Raw genomic sequence first — 20,440 nt, 5'->3', positions numbered from 1 at the left:
TAGATACATATTACAATACAAAAGAAAAAAATATATACAATAAAAAATTTACTAGACTAAAAGATGCTTGTTGACATGAACAGTGTTAGTTTACTCTTCAGTTCTCAACAATACGGGAAATTTAAAAAAAAAGAGGGTGCTTTAGACCCAAAGAGCAACATGGAGTAGCAACATGGGAGTAGCCATAGCGTTCTTTGATACAAAACTATTTGTCATTTTTGGCGGTTGGAAATCACACATACACGCACAATTTGTCTAATTCCCATACAAAAATAATCATCAGTCAATACGAAACTCACACATACTAAATTGAAAACACACTTACATTTTTCACACATATATAATAAGTAGATAAGTACATTCTGAGTCATTATAATATAATGACATGACAAGTTGCTTACAGCCGTGGACCGTGGTTGTAACAATTGTTGATACGCATTATCGATAAATTCAAGTACTCGGTTAGGGAAATTAGGTTATTAAAGTGATACAAAGGTAAGGTGTTATTATAAATATGGACTTTATTTATTACTAGCGACCCGCCCCGGCTTCGCACGGGTGCAATGCTGATACTAATTATAGGTACTATAGAATGTCTTTATTTATAATGTGAAGCTAGCTTATGACATGGTTATTAACTTAATAACAACAACATTCAAATATGCGTCGTTAGATTACACGTTGTTACAGAATGCGTTAAAGAAATAAAGGTTCACTGCTCGTTCCCCGTAGGTGATAGCGTGATAATATGTAGCCTATATGTTGACCCGACCTCTTAATAATATTCGTGGCAAATTTGAAGTAAATCTATGAAGTACTTTTTAAGTTTATCCCGGACATACATACAGACAAACAGACAAAAATTCTAAAAACTATATTTTTGGCTTCGGTATCGATTATAGATCACACCCCAAATATTCTTTAAAAAAATATTCAAGTACAGTTTTGACTTTCCTATCATTTTATTATATGTATAGATGTACTACAATAACTATCATGTCAAAAATAAAATAATGTTTGTATCATTTTGAAAATCTGTGACAGTTGTATCTATTACTGGTTTTTAAAATGGATTAGTTTTCTATAAATATGACGAATACATTTTTGTGGGTTTCCTTTCTTCATCAAGAAAGAAATGCTCGTGTCGGTATATTTTTCAATTATTAATCTTGCCAGTTCCACACTGGAAAGTCAGAGGTATTAAAATGATTTGAGCAAATGACGTTATTTCTTGTGGGCGTCCAGGTTAGTCTGTGTTTTGTAGCGACAGGCACGTGGTGTGAAGAATCACCATCGAAAAGGGAGGATCCTCCAACCAGACGGGTCTTGTATCTGGCGGGTTACTGGCCACAACGGGTGTTGTCGGGTTCTTGTATATATACTCAATCACTTTGAAAACTCTGATAGCGCGATGTAGCACACGTCAGTTTTTCTCTAATTACGTAGTTAGTATGTTGCGCAATAGATGTCGCCACACTGTTATTACAAAAAAATTCCCATGTATGCCTTAAATCTGAATCTTAAGGAAACTTGCAAAAATTAATATAAAACATTATGGTCGAAGTTCACACTAAGTAATTCTAGAAAAATGTGTATTCTATTTAATTTAATGAAATTTTATTATAAAACTGTGTATATTAAAATAAAGCTCGCAATATTATATTATAAATAAATCAGAATCTCAAATATGTCTGTCTCCTCCTTTGTCTTTGTCGTTTTTTATCGATAACTATATATAAACAAACCGGTAACAAACACTATCGCTTGACGACAACAAATTCTCGGAAATAGGCTCGGATCAGTCGCTCGACCGATTCGCATATTGTATGAGCGGCCTGTGTTGGTAAACAAATCCGAAACAACACGACCGATAACATTTGTAATTTTTAAATTTAAAAAAGGTTTAAAAGAAGTATACAATAATAATGTGATTAAAAAATACTTACATATAAAAGGTACGCTTCAGCCTGTAATATCCCACAACTGGGCATAGGCCTCTTTCCCCGTGTAGGAGAAGGATCAGAGCTTAATCCACCACGCTGCTCCAATGTGGGTTGGCGGATATATTCCCTACTATGGGTAACGATCGCTATAAGGTGTACATGATAACAATCGGGACCGACGGCTTAACGTGCTCTCCGAGGCACGGTGGGGAGACCCACAAGGACTGCACAAACACCCAGACCATGGCAAACACCTGTATGGCCAATACAAATGTTTGACATATGCGGGGATCGAGCCCGCAACCGCCAGCGCAACAAATACAATCCATGGCTGTAACCGTTGCGCCAACGCGGCGAGTATGAAAGGTAACGCCATCTTTAAGTAAATATGACGTGGCAGATCTCTTTTTACAATAAAAAACAGAACAATTCGTCATTTTTTGAAGGACGTTGATTAAATCGTGCAGCTAGATTTAGTCTAATGATCAGTGCGGCTGTGACTAGTTTTATTGTACGCATAGGACCCTTTTAACTTATAGCTTGACAGAGGGGGACCGCCTGTGCATGGCTACTACCCTTCATGTTGCTTTATGTTAAGACCACACGAGAGAAAAAAAACTTCTTTAGTTCCCCCTACAGTAATATATGAAACGTAACTTTCACTCTTTTTATCTACACAAAGTTATATCTCTCTTACAACTTTCATTCACCTCACCCGATCACACTTTCCGTAACGCTCTTGTCACGGATTCACCAGCTTACTCCCCAAATCAAGCGTGCGTAAGAATGTTTTACATCAAAAACGAGTGTCTTTAGACGACACGACTAAATTAAAACTTCTTTAGCTCCATCTAATTTATATCTTCCTCTCAACTTCTGTTCGCCTCGCCCGATCATACTTTTCGTAACGCTCTCGTCACGCATTCACCAGTTTTACTCCTCAAGTTAAGCGGCGTAAAGAAGTTTTACTTCCAAAGTCACTGATTTGTTGACCCACCCTTGTATATTAAAATTACACACAGACTTGGGGGGGGGAATAAATAGAACGCACGACCTCTGGAGCTGCAAGCAGGGTCACTGCACACTGCGCCAACAGGCTAGTCAAAAGTAGTCATACAAATTTCACCTGGTCAGCTAGTATAATATAAAGCAAGAAACAAGAAACAATAGACTAGGAATGAAAAAGATATTGTCGATATTCATTAGTATAGTTATTGTTACGAAAGTAATAATCATATATAAGAAAGATAAATCAGAAAGTAGACCTTTACACAAATACAATAAAATAATATCTTTTGGTATTTATATCTTAGAATAATTGTGTTTGCGGGCAAACGAAAAAAAAACCGACGTCAATTGCATCGACAAGTAATACAACGTAGGTAGACGAAAAAACAGTCGAGTTAATACGCATTATCAAAGATTACTCCAAAAGCTATAATCAGATCTCGATGAAATTTAAATGTGACCACATGATAAACATCGGCTTTCGATTAAATTAAAAATCATCAAAATAGGTACACCCAGTAAAAAGTTATGCGGATTTTTGAGAGTTTTCTTCGATTTCTCTAGGATTCCATCATCAGATCCTGGTTTCCTTATCATGGTACCATACTTAGGATATCTTCTTTCCAACAAAATAAGAATTACCAAAATCGATCCATAAACGACGAAGTTATCCCCGAACATACACAAAAAAATATATATATACTAGCTGTGCCCGCGGCTTCGTACGCGTTGAAATCAGTGTTATTGACAGTGTTAATTTACAAAGTTTTCCCGGCAAACTTCCAGTGAAACTCTCATAAAAATCGGGTTAGCCGTTCCGTAAACCTTCCTCTTGAAGCCCTCTCTCCATTTGTGAAACCACATGAAAATCCGTTCAGTAGATTTTGAGGGAATCGATCACAAACACTTTTGGGGACTTTGTTTTATAATACACTGACATGTTTGTTATGAAGATATGCATTACTATTAAGATGTTGAACGCAAATTATTCTTTGTTGTAGCCACTTGAAATGTTTATCACACTAAGTAACTTTTTAAAAGGCACAATTTAGTATAATTTAATAGTTATTTTTATAAAACCTCTCTATACACCACATTTTTAGTTTTAATTTCAGCCTGTAGTATAAATAACCTATCAGGCGAACTTATAGCTGCTGCATATGTTTTATACAAACTATCAACCCTAATTAACACCCCCCCCCCCCTTAGTGGTGGAATATCGCAAAATCCGTTCTTACCGGACATTTACTAACTATAATCTACCTCCCTGCCAAATTTCATCTTTGTCCATCCTGGATGGATGGACCATCCAGCGGTTTTTGAGTTCTCGTGATGAGTGAGTCAGTAACCTTTCTCTTTTATATATATAGATTACGATGCATTATTCGGACACCTCCTCACCATCTATAGACCATACATTTTAAATTTCAAGTATCTTACTTACGTAAGATAGAAGATAGAAGATATACGGTCGAATTGAGTAACCTCCTCCTTTTTTGAAGTCGGCTAAAAAATATAAAGTGTGAAATAAAATTCAATATTATAGAACTACCTTCGTGTGCACATCTGACATGTTTTTTGGCAGGCAAATGCTTTTACTGGCCAATTCAGACTACCCACTAAAACTCAGCGGTGCCCTCATCACCATGGCGGGGTGCCATGGGATTCTTTGCATGTTACCGCGGCGCTCCAACGGCTGGCCCGCCATGTGTGGGCCGCCTTTGTCCATAGAGCGCCAACGGGCACTCTGAGCGCTCTATCACCCCGGCGGCGAGTGGGAGGAATAGTGGTCCTCTTTTCCCACTCTGTTGCGAAGGGTGACGGAACGTATAACGACGTCTCCTTCCACGCCAGACATTATAATTGTGTTTGCAGACAAACGAAGAAAAACCGCCTTCAATTATATCGACAAGTATACAACGTAGGTAGACAAAAAAATTGTCGAGTAAATACGCATTATCAAAGATTACTCCAAAAGTTGTAATCAGATCTCGATGAAATTTAAATGTGACCACATGATAAACATCGGCTTTCGATTAAATAAAAAATCATCAAAATCGGTACACCCAGTAAAAAGTTATGCGGCTTTTCGAGAGTTTCCCTTGATTTCTCTGGAATCCCATCATCAGATCCAGGTTTCCTAATCATGGTGCCAAACTAGGGATATTTCCTTTCCAACGAAACAAGAATTATCAAAATCGGTTCATAAACGACGGAGTTATCCCCGAACATACATTATATATATATGTATATATATATATATATACGGTCGAATTACCTCCTCCTTTTTTTGAAGTCGGTTAATAATGTAACTATTCTTAATTAAACAATTGACTGATTAAAAAATAAAATGCTCTTGTATAATTTTAAGTCAACTTTGTTATGAATAAGATAAACATGGCACTTTTAACTCATTCAACGTTTTCAATAATTAAAGATCAAATAAAGTAGTCGCTTTTTACAAAAGTCAAAAAATGATAATCTGAAACGACCTAACATTGTGATAAAGAACGAGTCTAATCGATAAAGTATAATATTAATATTCAAAACTATTTAGTGTGGCAACATAAAACCAGAATATGGCACTATGATATGGCACTTGTACAAGAAAGAAAGAGAACGCATGCGCAATGCGCATTTCGGTTTCGGATTCGTCATTCATTTTTATGGTGGACGACGTCTCCATAATCTTTACATTTGGCTGTTAATTTTGCTTACGAAATACAAGATGCCGAACCAAGTGTTATCGATAGAGCCGCAAAATGAACTTAAGTTCAAAGGTAAGTGCTTGTTGTTTTGTTTTTCGATACCTGCAACTGCCGCAATATAACTAGGGCTGTGTAGGTCGTGTTAGCTGCTGACAAATGGAGTTTCTATTTCCAGATATCGGCATTTTGTCAGGGTGCGGTTTTATATATTTCGTTTTGATTATAGTAAAAAATAAGTTACAATGAGCGGTAAAATTAGCAAAATCGTGTAATTATAAACAAAACCACAGTAAAGGTGACGATCTGGAAAATATCTTCACCTATCTATTAGGTAGTACTTCCTTCCAAACACGTACGCGACAACTAATAGTACATTGATATTAACACTATTTATTATACGTATATATATATATTTATTGTGATGAGTAAGTACGGAATTCTGGGACATATTATGTATATACCTTAATTTTTTTGTCTTTTTGTTATAAGATAATTGCTCGTCATTTATTTAATCAATAGTGAAAATAGTGATTCGATTATAAAATTTAGGATGACATTTTTTCAACAAAATAGCAATTTTTAAGAATAATTTAGATAATTTTTAAAGAGCTGCAATTTGTTCTAGACATAACTAACTTATGCTTATAAACATGTCAGTGTTTTTAGGGTAAGAATTCATCATATGGAAACAAGTCTCTTCAAAGATATATTGTATATAGTCATGCATTTAGTATGTTATTAAAGACTTACATTCTGCCTTAAATTCTTATATGCCAATGCAACAAAAGTTAACATAAATAAAAATGTTCAATAGCATAACATACCTCTTATCAATCTCTATTACTATATTGATGGCTTTGGCTAAGCATTAGCCTGTCTAAAAACGTTTTTTTACCCACTGCAAAAAGAGGGAGCTTCTGAATTTTACTGTCTTTTTTTATTTTATGTATGTCACCACAGCTTTTTACTGGGTGTACTGATTTTGTGTGTTGTGATGTGGGGCTTTTAATGTAGTCCCATTTAAATTTGATCAAGATCTGACAAGTACTTTTTCACTTACACTCACTTCAGCCTATCACAATCCATTGCTAGACATAGGTCTCCATGAGTTTGCGCCAAAAACAATGCAAACTCATGTTTTGCCCATAGTCATCACGCTGGGCAGGCGGGTTTGTGACCGCAGAGCTGGCCCGTCTTCGGCCTGTGTATTTCAAAGCCAGCAGTTGGATGGTTATCCCGCTATCAGTTGGTTTTATAAGTTCCAAGGTGGTAGTGGAACTGTGTTTTCCCTTAGACGTTACGACACCCACGGGAAGAAAGGGGGTGGCTATATTCTTTACTGCTGTAGCCACACAGCAAGTACTTTTTAATTTATCTTTAATGATGCCTATTTACTTGACAATTTTTTCATCTACCTGTGATGTATTATAACCTTGTAACTTTTTACTGGATGTACTGATTTTCATGATTCTTTTTGAATCGAAAGCTGGTACTTGTCATATCATCTTTTATATACTTTATCGAGATTTGAAAATTACTTTATTTATCTTGTAAACAACAAAAATCAAAAGAATAACATATTAAAAAAAAGAACAGTGTGCAAAGGCATTCTAATTACTACAAGAGTGATATTTTCTAGAAAACTTTTGGGCATATAGTACATGAAAGCGGTAGGGAAGTGTACAAAGAAAAGTGATGAATAGTGTCACCTAGGACAATCTCAATTAGCGAGTGCAATCATTATAATTTATTAACACTAAATTAGACGTACATATATAACATAATATATACATACATATACAAACAGATATTTATAAAAATAAACATAACACTATCTACATCTACAATACCCATACAACAGATATTAAAAGAAACTGAAATATTTCTAAAATAATGCATAATATTTATAGATATAGGACACATAGATTGACACTAAAGTCGGTTTTTTCCTTTGTAAACAAACACTTATTTTTGTTTTAGCTTCATTACTCTCATGATTGATCTGATTAATAAAATGTGTCACTGTTTTATGCAACTTTTTGTATAAGAAATGATAAATATATATTCAGAAATTATTAAAAATTTCTTAACAATTTATAAGTTTGCATTGTTAAAGGAAAAATATTCTAGTTTCTAGTAAATTGTGCAGAATTGTAATTGTGCAGAATGCTTTATTAAAGACTAATAATTGTTTTATAATCTTAATTAATAATTTTGCATCTTTTTTTAATTCATTTTTTTTAATTTCCACAAATTGTAAGAAGATTACAAAATTATAAACAATTAAAATTTTTCGTAAATTTTTTTATTTTGTTATACCAAGTTGTTTACACCTAAATTTTTTGAAAAAAAATGTTACCCTACGAAATTATAATGATACTATCCTAAAGTATGCAAAAAAATACAGTCAGAGCCTATTATTTTGATATATATAAAAGTCAACAATTTTTTTTTAAATCGATTAAAAATAGTTTCAATGATAGGTATATGAGATGTATACATTACGTAAAGTAGAAAGTGGATCAATATTTTTTGGTAACAAATGGTAATGTACTTGAGGAAGTAATCATTATTATTGATTATTTCAGTTGATTTTTCAGGCTTATTTGAGCTGGGCTACACAACTTACATGAGGTTGACAAATCCCTCGGAACATACTGTCTTGTTCAAGATTAAAACCACAGCCCCTAAGAAGTATTGTGTTCGTCCCAACTCTGGTGTGCTGGAGCCTAATTCCAAAGTAGATATAGCAAGTGAGTTTTTAAATCATTACTTTATATTATTCCACAAATTCAGACTAGAACATAGTGATGTTAATTTTTGTTTCTTTTATTTTCAGTTACTCCACAACCAGTCCATGTGGACCCCAATGAAAAACATAAACATAAGTTTATGGTGCAAAGTGTGATTGCACCAGAGGGAAAGACTAACATAGATCAAGTGGTATGTTACATTATTTATTTATTATAGCTATATAAATAAATTCTTTGTCAAAATTTAATTAATTATGTATATGTGTCTTTCTTCTAATGTGTAGTGGAAGGAAATAAGCCCTGATCAGCTTATGGACTACAAGTTGAAATGTGTGTTTGAGACACCTCGAGGTGCCAATCTTAATGTAAGTATAAAGTTTTAATTATTCATATATTTATTTTATGTAATAATTATATTGTATACACCAGTATTAAAAGAGAACATTTATTATTATTTCTAATTCATTTAATTTATTGTCCTTTAATAATTAACCTTAAAACAATAATGTAAATTATTTATTATATAAATTTGATAATCTGTACAAAATGAATATTAATCGTAATTTACGAATTATGTTTGATGTTCTTTTATCTAATGTTAAAATTGGCATCTTTGTCAATTGTCAATAATAAGTAACAGAAATGTGTTAGATATATAGGAATATTGAAAACGCGCGTTGAGTGTGAAGCGTTTAAATATTATTATATAATTTTATCCCTGTTATACAAAACCTTTACAATAATTTAATTTATTTGATATTAAGGATGCTGGAGACAATGTCGCCCAAAATGAAATCAATAAGAAGAGGGTTGCTGTAACCACTGCCGAAGATACTAAATCACTAACGAAGGTAATAATAGAAAATAAAAAAGCACTAAATGTGATGACACACTAACAATCAAAAATGGCATGAATGTATGAGTGAACATACCTTTCATGTGACACAAGTTTATAATTATTACACAATACTATGCTTTACTTGTTGTGCTGTGCTTTTATTTTGTGGCTTTATTTGCTCGGATTTTGTTAAAATTTTATTTTGTATAATAATGAATAGAACAAATTATATAAATAGATATATTAGCTTATGAATTTTGCACATGAAAAAAATCAATGGTGTTATTTTTTAAATAATTAAATTAAACATGTTATCCGTCACACATATTGGATTGTATTTAAATAAATAATGTTTAAATAAAGTAATTAAATAATGTTTAAATAACGCCAAAAGAAAACACTATAATGATATAGTTTATTTCTTTTCTGGTTAAATTAAAATCTAGCATAAAACTCTTGCAACATAGATCTAGGATACTTCATTTTGAGACAAAAATATTTTCATTTTCTAACTGGTTTCCACTCATTTGTATTGGTGTTAACATTTCATCAGTCTTTTGGAATCAAAAATGGCTTAATTGTAAGTCCGAGCTTGGCATGTTGAATGTACATTCCAGGATGCGGTTGAAGGCTTAATCCAGAATGAAGCAAAGCGGAAGGATGATGAACACACGTCAGGATTAAATGCGAAAACGGTACCACGCTTTCATTATATCTCGCTAAAACAAATAAAATATGGAGTATATTTTCGGTCTATTTAATTAAGACTACACAACTTTATTTAACCTTTAATATAATAACCAAGAATTGGTTGTAACCACAGTATTACAATATTCAATTTATTTAAATAACATTTTCACGGATTGGTAATTGAACAGTTATGGAAATTAAGTATTTAAAGGTTATTAAATTATTAACTGATAGGTATGTATGTAAATAATCAATTTACTAATAACGACGCCGCGTTGGCGCAACGGTCACAGCCATGCATTGTACCTGTTGCGCTGGCGGTTGCGGGTTCGATTCCCGCACATGACAAACATTTGTATTGGCCATACAGGTGTTTGCCGTGGTCTGGGTGTTTGTGCATTTCTTGTGGGTCTCCCCAGGTCTGCCTCGGAGAGCACGCTAAGCCGTCGGTCCCGGTTGCTATCATGTACACCTGATAGCGATCGTTACTCATAGTAGGGAATATATCCGCCAACCCGCATTGGTGCAGAGTGGTGGATTAAGCTCTGATCCTTCTCCTACATGAAAGAGGCCTATGCCCAGTAGTGGGATATTACAGGCTGAAGCAATTTACTAATTATATTATTGGAACAAAATATTCATAAAATTCTTTTATTGTATTGGCTATAGAAAAAGGATAAGGTTGACGTCAATTGGAAACATTAATAAATTCATTCTAAATATTTAATTCATCGTTATTAAATTACGAAGTCTTCATCTCATGTTTTGTATCAAAAATAAGATAAATACTTGCTTAAAATGATTATTTTCTAACATTTTAAACAACATATAATTTAATTAGGATAGTTTATAGTTTATTATAACTATAACTAATACAGAATAGAAATAAAAAAAAAGTTAATAACAAGCTACCAAATAATGATTGTATCAGGTGATATATTAAATATAATTCTATGCTTATTTAAAAAAGTTGTATGTGTAACGGGTATCCCTTAACCTCTTCGATGATATCTATTTTATTTGATCAGGGTAGTTAGTTACAATAATAAAATCGCTTGGTAGAAATGCATGTTCTTTTTTATTTGCATATTTCAAACTGGGAGGTAGTAAAGTATTTTTTTTATTTCTTTTATTTATATTTCCAGACTACTTTTCCAAAATCAGAAAACCTCGAAAGCGATTTGCAAAAGGCGACGAATGAAGTCATTCATTTGAGAGAGGAGGAAAGCAAATTACGACATGAAAATCTGCGATTAAAAGTGAGTTTCTTCTTTTGGGTTACATTCTTATATTGTCATTGGGTGATTATTTAATGAAATCGCAAGACGTGTCGACTTTTGCCACTTGCTTACACTACATGTACCCCGAGTATCTTCTATCCTGAATGGCGCTTTGTGACATGATATCTGTGAAGTCTATGATTTATTTATTTTTTATTTACCCTCTGTGCCTACGTGTGTAACCGTGTTCGGGTACACATTTGAGAAAGTAAAATTGTTACATTGACATCAATAAAAATATACTAATGCAAGCTACTACGACACATACTACTGGAACCTAAATAAGGTTTCAGTAGTATGCTTCTTATAAGGTATATTAAAAGCATACTTCTTAAAATTGATTACTCTAAAAGACATGCTTATTTTAACATAAATTTGATTAATCACCGCTCAAACATGCTCATGACAACCGGGATTTATTTTTATACATTAAATATTGAAACCGATTTACATTGTAATAATAAATTTCTATACTATCCACAATATGTATTAATTTGTAAAATAAGTACACTGATACATAAAAACCACACGATCTTATTGTTAGTGTTTTGACCTAAACATGGACAGACATACTTGAAGTGAACAATTTGAGAGTTTCCTATTTATAAACTTAAAATGATTATAATATATAAAATTGCGACTACTGATACGTATGGTAAGATTATGGTTATACATATTTTTATTTCTCACTAAAGTAGCGTTCACATAAATGAGAAACCACATCAAGTATTGACATTTCGACACCAACAATTTATACTACGCCAATTCGACTTTTCGATAAGTTTGTTTTTTTAATGCGAACTTGATAAAATGTGTTTTTTATGTAATAAAAAAAGTGAAATTGCAATGAATAAATTAACTATTAAAGATACCAAATTTCAAAAGGGTTTCTTAATTAATATAAAAGGTATCTCGGTTTTCCCTTTTATAAGCCTCTATTGTAAAGTTCAATTTTAAGAGTTAGCTTAGTATAAATTGCTGGTGTCAATTTAACAAATGCAAGTTCAAACATTTTATCTTAACAAACGCAAAAAATCGGTAATCGTAAATATATATATATATATATATATATATATATATATATATATATCAATAGCAAACCACAGAAATAAGCATTGTTCAAAGACCACATAAAATGCTGAAAGTGGCAGACTAAACTACATAAATTTTTTTTAATACATAATATTTAAGCAATTTTTTTCGATACCATTATATCTCTCGGTGATATGTTAATGCTGTAGAAACCAATGACTTAATTTGTATATATTACTGTAGAACAGTGTTATTTTGAGACAAATATAGAGTTTAAGGAAAAAAACATTATTCGACCATTTTAATTAATGTGTCATTGTTTGTGAGGTCACTCTAATGCTGAGCGCCTACGTCATTATATAATTTTAATGTCAATCATACAAATTTAAAATTTAACCAGTCTGAAGTATATTAGGTATAAAAATCACTGAAATATGTAAAATTATAAATTGTAACTCATTCATAACATTTCGAGTGTCCCTACCGTACAGTATCGAAACTGAAAATTTTCTATTTTTTTTATTGCATGAAAAAACTACTTTTTAATGTATATTTTCAAAAAAAAAAAGAGAAATGCTATAAAATACACATAAAATCACATTTTTCATGAGTTTATACTCAATATCGATACTTAACAAATCATTCAGCGAAAAAAATGTAAAGTGCCCTTTTTCAATTTCGATATACGTAGGGACAGTCGATTTATATTAGCTAAATCAAAAACACCTTTAATGTGGGTTACACTAACAATACTATATAGCCTCATTATAATTATAACTGTAATAAATACAGCAAAGCGAATAAATTTTAATTATTCTATTATTACTCAAATCGCATTTTATATTAGTATTTTAACTATTTTCAATCCTGACTCTTTAAAAACAGATAATACTGTTTTCAAAACAATTCATTGCTTATAACCTTGAACTCTTATTAGGAGTGGAAGAGCAAATTTATCTCTATATAAAATATATTTATATCTGTTTTTTTTTTTTTAATATTTTAATTACATTGCTTAACTGTGCTGTGCTGTGCTTATCAGTGCGAATTTCCAAAGCGATATTTGTTTACTTTTTAATTGACTTTAAAAAAAGGAAAAGGTGCTCTATTCGCCTTTTTTTCTGTTACCTCAGAACTTCTTACAGAACTTACTATTTATTTAAAATCGAAAGTCGGTTGTGGTTCCGTTTAAATTAAATCGAAATCTGAGAAGGACTTTTTGATTTACTTCTAATAAATGCGTATTTACTTGACTCTTTTTCGTCGACCTACGTTGTATTATCCCTCATAAGTTTTACTGAGTATCCAATTTTGATAGTTCTTTTTTATTCGAAAACTGATGCTGGTCATGTGATTCCATTTAAATTTGATCGAGATCTGCTGAGTACTTTTCAATTATCCGTAATAATACGTATTTACTTGATTATTTTTTCGTATCCTTGCGTTCTATTACTTGTCGATGTAATTGAAGTCGATTTTTTTTTCGTTTGCGAATAATGATTGAATTAAAAATTGCTGAATCGATTACATAACTGCTTTGCGCACAACTGTAAACATTGATGCTTGCTGTGCATTATATACATACCATCAAAGCAAATTATGAAAGGGAGTCAAGTCATTTGAGAATCTATTGGTTTGTGATTGTAAAATGCTGAAATGAAAATACAATAGGTTACGAATTTTTAAAGTTAAACTATATTAACTATATTTTTACCTATTAAACATTATATATTTTAGTACTTTTATTTTGCTCGGCGACTTTTTGTTATATTAATAACGTGTTCTGCTTTTATTTTACTACATTTTTTTCCATTTAATATTTATAATCATTGTTATAATTGAGCTTTTTTTTGAAACTATCATATTTTACTATACCTAACTATCATTTTGATTAATCCGAAAACTGCTGACCTTTTTTATTTATTTTTTAATTAGACAGTCTGTAGTGACCCTGGTTTCTGCTTCGAGGGTTGTGGGTTCGATTCCCACCCCGGCCCTAGGTGTAATATATATTATATTTATTTATATTTATGTTTATCGAAAAAAAAATGTAAAAACAGTCGCCTGTTACTTTTAACACAAGCATTAAGTTGCTTACTTTAAGAACAGATGACCGTGTGTAGACCATGTTTGTAATATTTATTTATATATTATAAATTACCTCATTATTACATTACATTACGAAGCTTTTTTGATCAAAAGTAATAATAATAATAATCAAAAGTGATATTTATATAACAACTGGTGCCACGTAAAACCGCGAAGATAGTCTTGTGTGTAATAAAACTATGTAGGTCACAGGTTGGATTAGAATTATGTAACAAGAATCGGCAGTTTATAACCGATAGCCACAGACTAGACGCCTTGACAGTACCAATTCTTATAAATGTCGACCGTTCAATATTCATTTTTATTTGATTTGTTAACAAACTTAGTGCTACTAGCACTCAGATATTTATGACTTGTTTATTTCTTATTTAAGAGTGTCTTACTGTGTGTATATTATATACTAATATACGTAATATTATATATATATACATATACTGAACGAATTATTGATTTCGAAACCCAAAACAAAGCAAGCCTTATTTGTTATACTGCGTCGCGTACATATACGCCTAGTATGCTAATGCTAATACATATATTAACAAGCAATTATTTCTTTAAATAATTTTACGATAGCGTGGGCTAATGTTCGATTATTTATTTACATAAAAGAAATAATATCTTAATATACATAAATTACACATCACGTTGTTTGTCCGCGATGGACTTTTGCATACCGAGTGCAGTTTGATCCAACTTGAAAAATAGGCTATATCTTATTTTGATATATATGTATGTAATTATTATATTTGAAAAAAATAAAAAAGGTGGTACGAAGTTCGCCAGGTCAGCTAGTGAATTATAAATATCAGCATAAATATCAGCTAGTGAATTATGAATTATAAAGATGTCCCATAAGCTCATTGGAGTTGTACCGGGCATCAGTGTCGTCGAAATTATTATTAGGAGGTTCACAGTCGACTTAATACATCATTCGACCATCACTACCAAGGCATATTAAAAAAGGTTTATTTAACTTAATGCTAAGAATAGCAAATAATGTATTGGAACGAACGGTATTGAAATAAAAGTATTATTAACGGCAGTTAAAACAAGTGTCAAAATATTCCAAAAATTATTTCCATTACAAACACATATTAAGGTTCGACTGAAGTTGCACTACAATATTAATATCAATAACATAAAATAAATATACAGAACTATTTCTTTGTTAAGTTATAACTAAACATTCGTTGGACGGACTACGCAATAAAAACGCCAATATTACCAAGACTATTTAATAATAATAAGATTTTCTTTTATAGCATAAACTTTCTTATTGTTAGAACTATGTAACACCAAAAAGCCTTAAAATATTGATATGCAAATTTACTACACATGTCAATTTCATGATTTTTGAATTTCAAGCAACGGTGTTTCGTATTTCTTGTAACCTTTTATGATTACTGGTGACAAATTTTAAACACGATTAACGTAGGATAAATATGTGATTCCATATTGGCTTGAATAACCAGAATGTTTTATATTATGACTAATACCACCCTCAAAGTCACACAATCTGTAGTGGCTGACGCGGGCAGGGCTCCATAAGTTGGGACTGCTATTATATATTTGGACACATTTGGTCCATGGTGACGGTTTCGACAGGGGGATAGAGATTTAATTCTATTCGAGATAAATCTATTAATTAAACGTAACATGCACATAAAATAATACAAAGATATCTGACAATTTAAATTACTTTTTATACATATAAATGTGTTTCTATTTTCTATGACTAGAATAAATTTATAAGATTGTACTTTCAAATCTATAAAAGTAATGTAAAAATAAGTATGTAAAGCGATAGTCTATTTACTTTGTAATATTAAGTAGTACATCAATTACTTTAAGTTAGTATATTTATGTGGTATTTTTGTATTGCATACTATGATGGTTTCTTGAAAATACACTCTTTATATATATTTGTGTGGTTTTTAAATTAATAGCCATTAAATTGCGAACTGGTGTATATAGCACTAAAACATCTTTAAAAAATATTGTCCAAAATATTTTAATAAATTGTAACAACAAATATTGTTAATTGCCTCCTAAAATGATATAGAATGTGTGACTATACTATCGACGAAATTGTCGGGTGTTATGCGTTATTTCCGTATCGATTAATAAAATAATGTAAGAGGCATTGCGTAAAAAAGGTTAATACAAACATACACAAATAAAGTTAATACAAATTAAAACATATGTGACAGTGTCTTTTCGAAAATTTTCCTACTCTCTCACAAAAGAAAAAAACATATAACAATATTGGTATGTTTCCAGGAGGAACTGCTTCGCTTGCACCAGTCAGGTGGAGAGGCGCGCGCGCGGCCCCACTCGTACGGGCCCGAGAAGACCGAGCAGGTCTCGCTCATGCCGTGGATTGCCACAGCTATCGCCATGGCTTTGCTCGGCATCGTCATCGGCAAGTTCCTCATGTGAATCACCAACGCCACAACACTCCCCAACCCTCACACAAGGCAGCTTAACGTTTTTCTTACTAGCGACTTCTCCTTGTCCGTACCCGTATAGTCTCCGTAGGTATTAAACGAACTTACTGCCTTCCTAAGTTTCTTGTCAAGTGACGGATTGTTTGGAGCTTTTGGTGACAATTAATTTATAGTTAAGTTCGTTTTTATTTTATTTTTTCGTTTAACACGATTATTATTTTATTTTATGTTTTCGTTGCTTTTTAAGTTGTTTCAATGCAATTACATTTGCAAGTCCTTTTTTATTGTATTCAATTGTAAATTTTTCTTATAAATAAGATTCGTGATGTAAACATGAACAGTCCATTACAATAGAAATTGTGCAAGTGTGAGTGGTACGTTTTATTGTTATTAAAGAGCCGTATATATTTTTTTTTAATTCAAATTAAACAATTTTTTTATAATAATACACTTCTTATATAGTGTTATTCAAAACCAAAATTAAATATATACATTAAAAGTATGCTACAGTCGAACCTCGATAAATGAAAACTCAAGGGAATAGTCTAAAACCAAGTTATATCTTACAGAGCTTTAGTAGATTTCTGTCAAATTTAGAGGTCTTTGAAACCATGCAAATGTTTGCAATTACGAACAAAATACAAAATTTACTTTAAAAAATCCATTTAATTCTATTGCGTTTCTGTTTTATCTTTTGCATAATATGGTTTTTTTGAGCACGAAAAATTTTGTCGATTTTATAATTCAATCAATTTGGTAAGTTATTCGAAATATAAGAATTAGTATGCTTAACTTTCTATTACAGAGGTACAGTCAAACAGAAGTTTTATTTACAAACATTCATGAGTAAAAAATCACTTGTTTATACAGGATCATGTTTCACTTATTGGGGTTTTAAAGAGCTAAAATGATGGGACCTGGAAAATCACGATCACGATTTTGTCTGTAACATCCCAGCAGAGGGCTTTGTTCTCTGTGTTCTCCACAATATGACAAATATAAGCATATGCTTCAAAGTATTCAAAATAAATTCTGTAAGCTACTCAAATATAAGTTTAAGACATCTCCACCTAGAACATTAATAGCTCTTGAAGCTCGACATGAACACCCAGATATCATTTTTCTGTATAAGATTTTAAACAACCAAATTTAATCACCATATTTATTAAATGAAATATCCTTCAATTGTCCTATATATAATCCGCGATCAAACCGAACTTATACATTTGCTTTTCCATTCTGCAGAACCAATTATGCTTTAAATCGATTTGTCGTTAGGGCATGTAGACTGTATAATAATAATTATAATATGCTAGACATTTTTCATTTAAATTTAAAACCTGATATATTTAAAACTGTCATCAAGCAATTAAAATAAACTGTGATTGTCACAACATACTGTTACTGTAATTCTTGTATCGTATATATTGTGTTCAAAAAAAAAAAAATTAAATTTGTAATGTTTGTACAATTTTACAGTTTGCCCAATTAATTTTTGTCAGAAGTAATAAGTGAAAACTTAATTGGCTTATATGAATTTTCTAGTTTGTAAGAATCATATGTGTAATTACAAGCTGTATGTTTTCTTCATAAAAAAAATAAATACAAATAAAATGTTGGAGAAAGGATCGGAGCTTTAATCCACCTGGAATTTTGAAATTCACTTGTTCAGGTTTGACTGTAGTTGTTGTTCGTCTAAGTTCAAACATTTTTACACATACAATGTAATATTAATATTTAGTACTAGCTGACCAAACCGAAGTTGTCCCTATCATGGAATTAATTGTAAAGTTATTTGATTAACTTTTTAAGAAATTATCTGATGGGTTCCCTTATTTTTTGTATTTCGTAACTTTCTAAAAAGTATTACAAAACTAAAAATAAGTAACAGAATTGATCCGGCCAGATTAAATTTTTATTTATATAGAACATTTCTTAGATAACTAGTATAGAATAAGACAGTATTGATATAACATTTTTTATAATTGATTGGATTATTTCAGTTTTTATAAATCTATTGTTAAAACAATCACATTCCTTCACAAAAAATACTAATAAGCACGTGTCACCAGATATCTGGTTGGTCAGCCATAGCCAATGCACCATTTTACTATAATTATGTCGTTCATACATTTATAACAATTTTATACCAATTTGTGGTAATAATAATTAATTCTGAAACCTAAAAATATACAGTATCGCTATTTAATTAATATTGGCATTTTATTTCTATTACAAATTTAATAACAATATTTACAAAGCCATATTTAATAAAAGCTCAATAATTTATCTTTCGGCATAAAGTTATAAGAAACAAAACATAAAACAATAACATTACTACATTGTAAACTACGGTATAATAAACCAATTATATGCATTTTTAATGATAGTCAAATTATTATTCAGAATTTGTATTCTGTGTTGAAAAGCTGAGCATTTTAATAATCTTCAAAATTCTTCAATTTATTTATTATTTTTTACAAATTCTATTGAAATGGACGGTGAACAATTTGTCTCTACTATTAATGTATAAAATCATCCTGGTGTCGCAGTTGTTTGAGATTTGCTCCAGAAACTATTAAAACAAAAATATCTTTCATTAATTATGTTCCTATTTATTTAATACTTTTAGTAAAAACATTGTTAAAACTATGTCTGTTCAATAAGGACTCATGACGTCATATTCATTAGAATATTTATAGTATATTAATACATTGTAGTTTATAATAATGTTTCAAATTCCTTTTTTTAATACAAATTAATAATTCTTTTTAGATTTCTCTACAAATAGATTTTAAACTTTTAAAAACATGTGTAAAATTGATGTTCTTATTGATAAATTATAATTCAGTGTATTGTATTGATGTGATACAGTTTGATCAATCTAGATCATTTAAAATTACAGATTGTAAAAGGTATAGAACAAGTTGGATTGTGTGCATGTGTATCCCATGTAATAAAGAATGTTTTAAATATTACCAGTATGAAAACTGCCATAGTCATTAAAATCTTCAAAGAACATTTACAGTAAAAATGAATTGACCGTGCATCATTGACGGTTGTAATCCATGCCTCGTGACTAACGCATTACTTTGACGTTCATTATCTCAAATGAATGCGACAATTATTCTATATAATATAAAAATGCATGTCAATATAAAATACTAATTGTGAAATTGTTTTCGTATTGATGGTATGTGTAAGTATATAATAAGTAGATAGTTGGAGCCGTGAATTTTTATTTATTACAACAAACTTATGTTTCTGAGAGACATTTTATAAAACCACAGAAGTCGCGTTACATGCCAGGACTGAGATCTGATTGTCGGCTACTCACGTTTCCAATATATTTTAAATTCATATTGTGTTTATTTATTATAGTTATATAAAATATTTTGTTCACTGAGTTACGTTTCTTTATCCAGTTATTTGATGCCCATTCGATTTGCCCAAAGAACAATTATATATGTGAAATTTCCTAAATTGTTTGAGAATGAGAAAGTCTCTTAAATTGAAATATTAATTTATACCTCAAGTAACAACTGGAAATAACGTCTTAGCAAAATTGAAATTTTGATCTGTTACGAAATAAAATGTTAATGTAATATGTGGTGTCGTTCTATAGTGTGACA

At 31.1% G+C, this 20,440-nt stretch overlaps 1 protein-coding gene across 1 annotated transcript; it reads left to right on the top strand.

Moving 5' to 3' along the window:
* Positions 1-5,562: 5,562 nt before the first annotated feature.
* On the top strand, positions 5,563-18,434 carry LOC123669007 (vesicle-associated membrane protein-associated protein B). The gene is made up of 7 exons (XM_045602684.1): positions 5,563-5,731; positions 8,248-8,412; positions 8,499-8,602; positions 8,697-8,777; positions 9,177-9,263; positions 11,086-11,199; positions 16,642-18,434. Exons 1-7 carry the CDS (start codon positions 5,575-5,577, stop codon positions 16,798-16,800), a joined length of 867 nt encoding a protein of 288 aa, XP_045458640.1. The 5' UTR covers positions 5,563-5,574; the 3' UTR covers positions 16,801-18,434.
* Positions 18,435-20,440: the final 2,006 nt, after the last annotated feature.

This window comes from Melitaea cinxia, chromosome Z, assembly GCF_905220565.1.
Source record: "Melitaea cinxia chromosome Z, ilMelCinx1.1, whole genome shotgun sequence".
In the NCBI taxonomy this organism is placed as follows: domain Eukaryota; kingdom Metazoa; phylum Arthropoda; class Insecta; order Lepidoptera; family Nymphalidae; genus Melitaea; species Melitaea cinxia.
The sequence above is the reverse complement of the archived record's forward strand: the minus strand, read 5'-3'. Positions and strand labels throughout refer to the sequence as shown.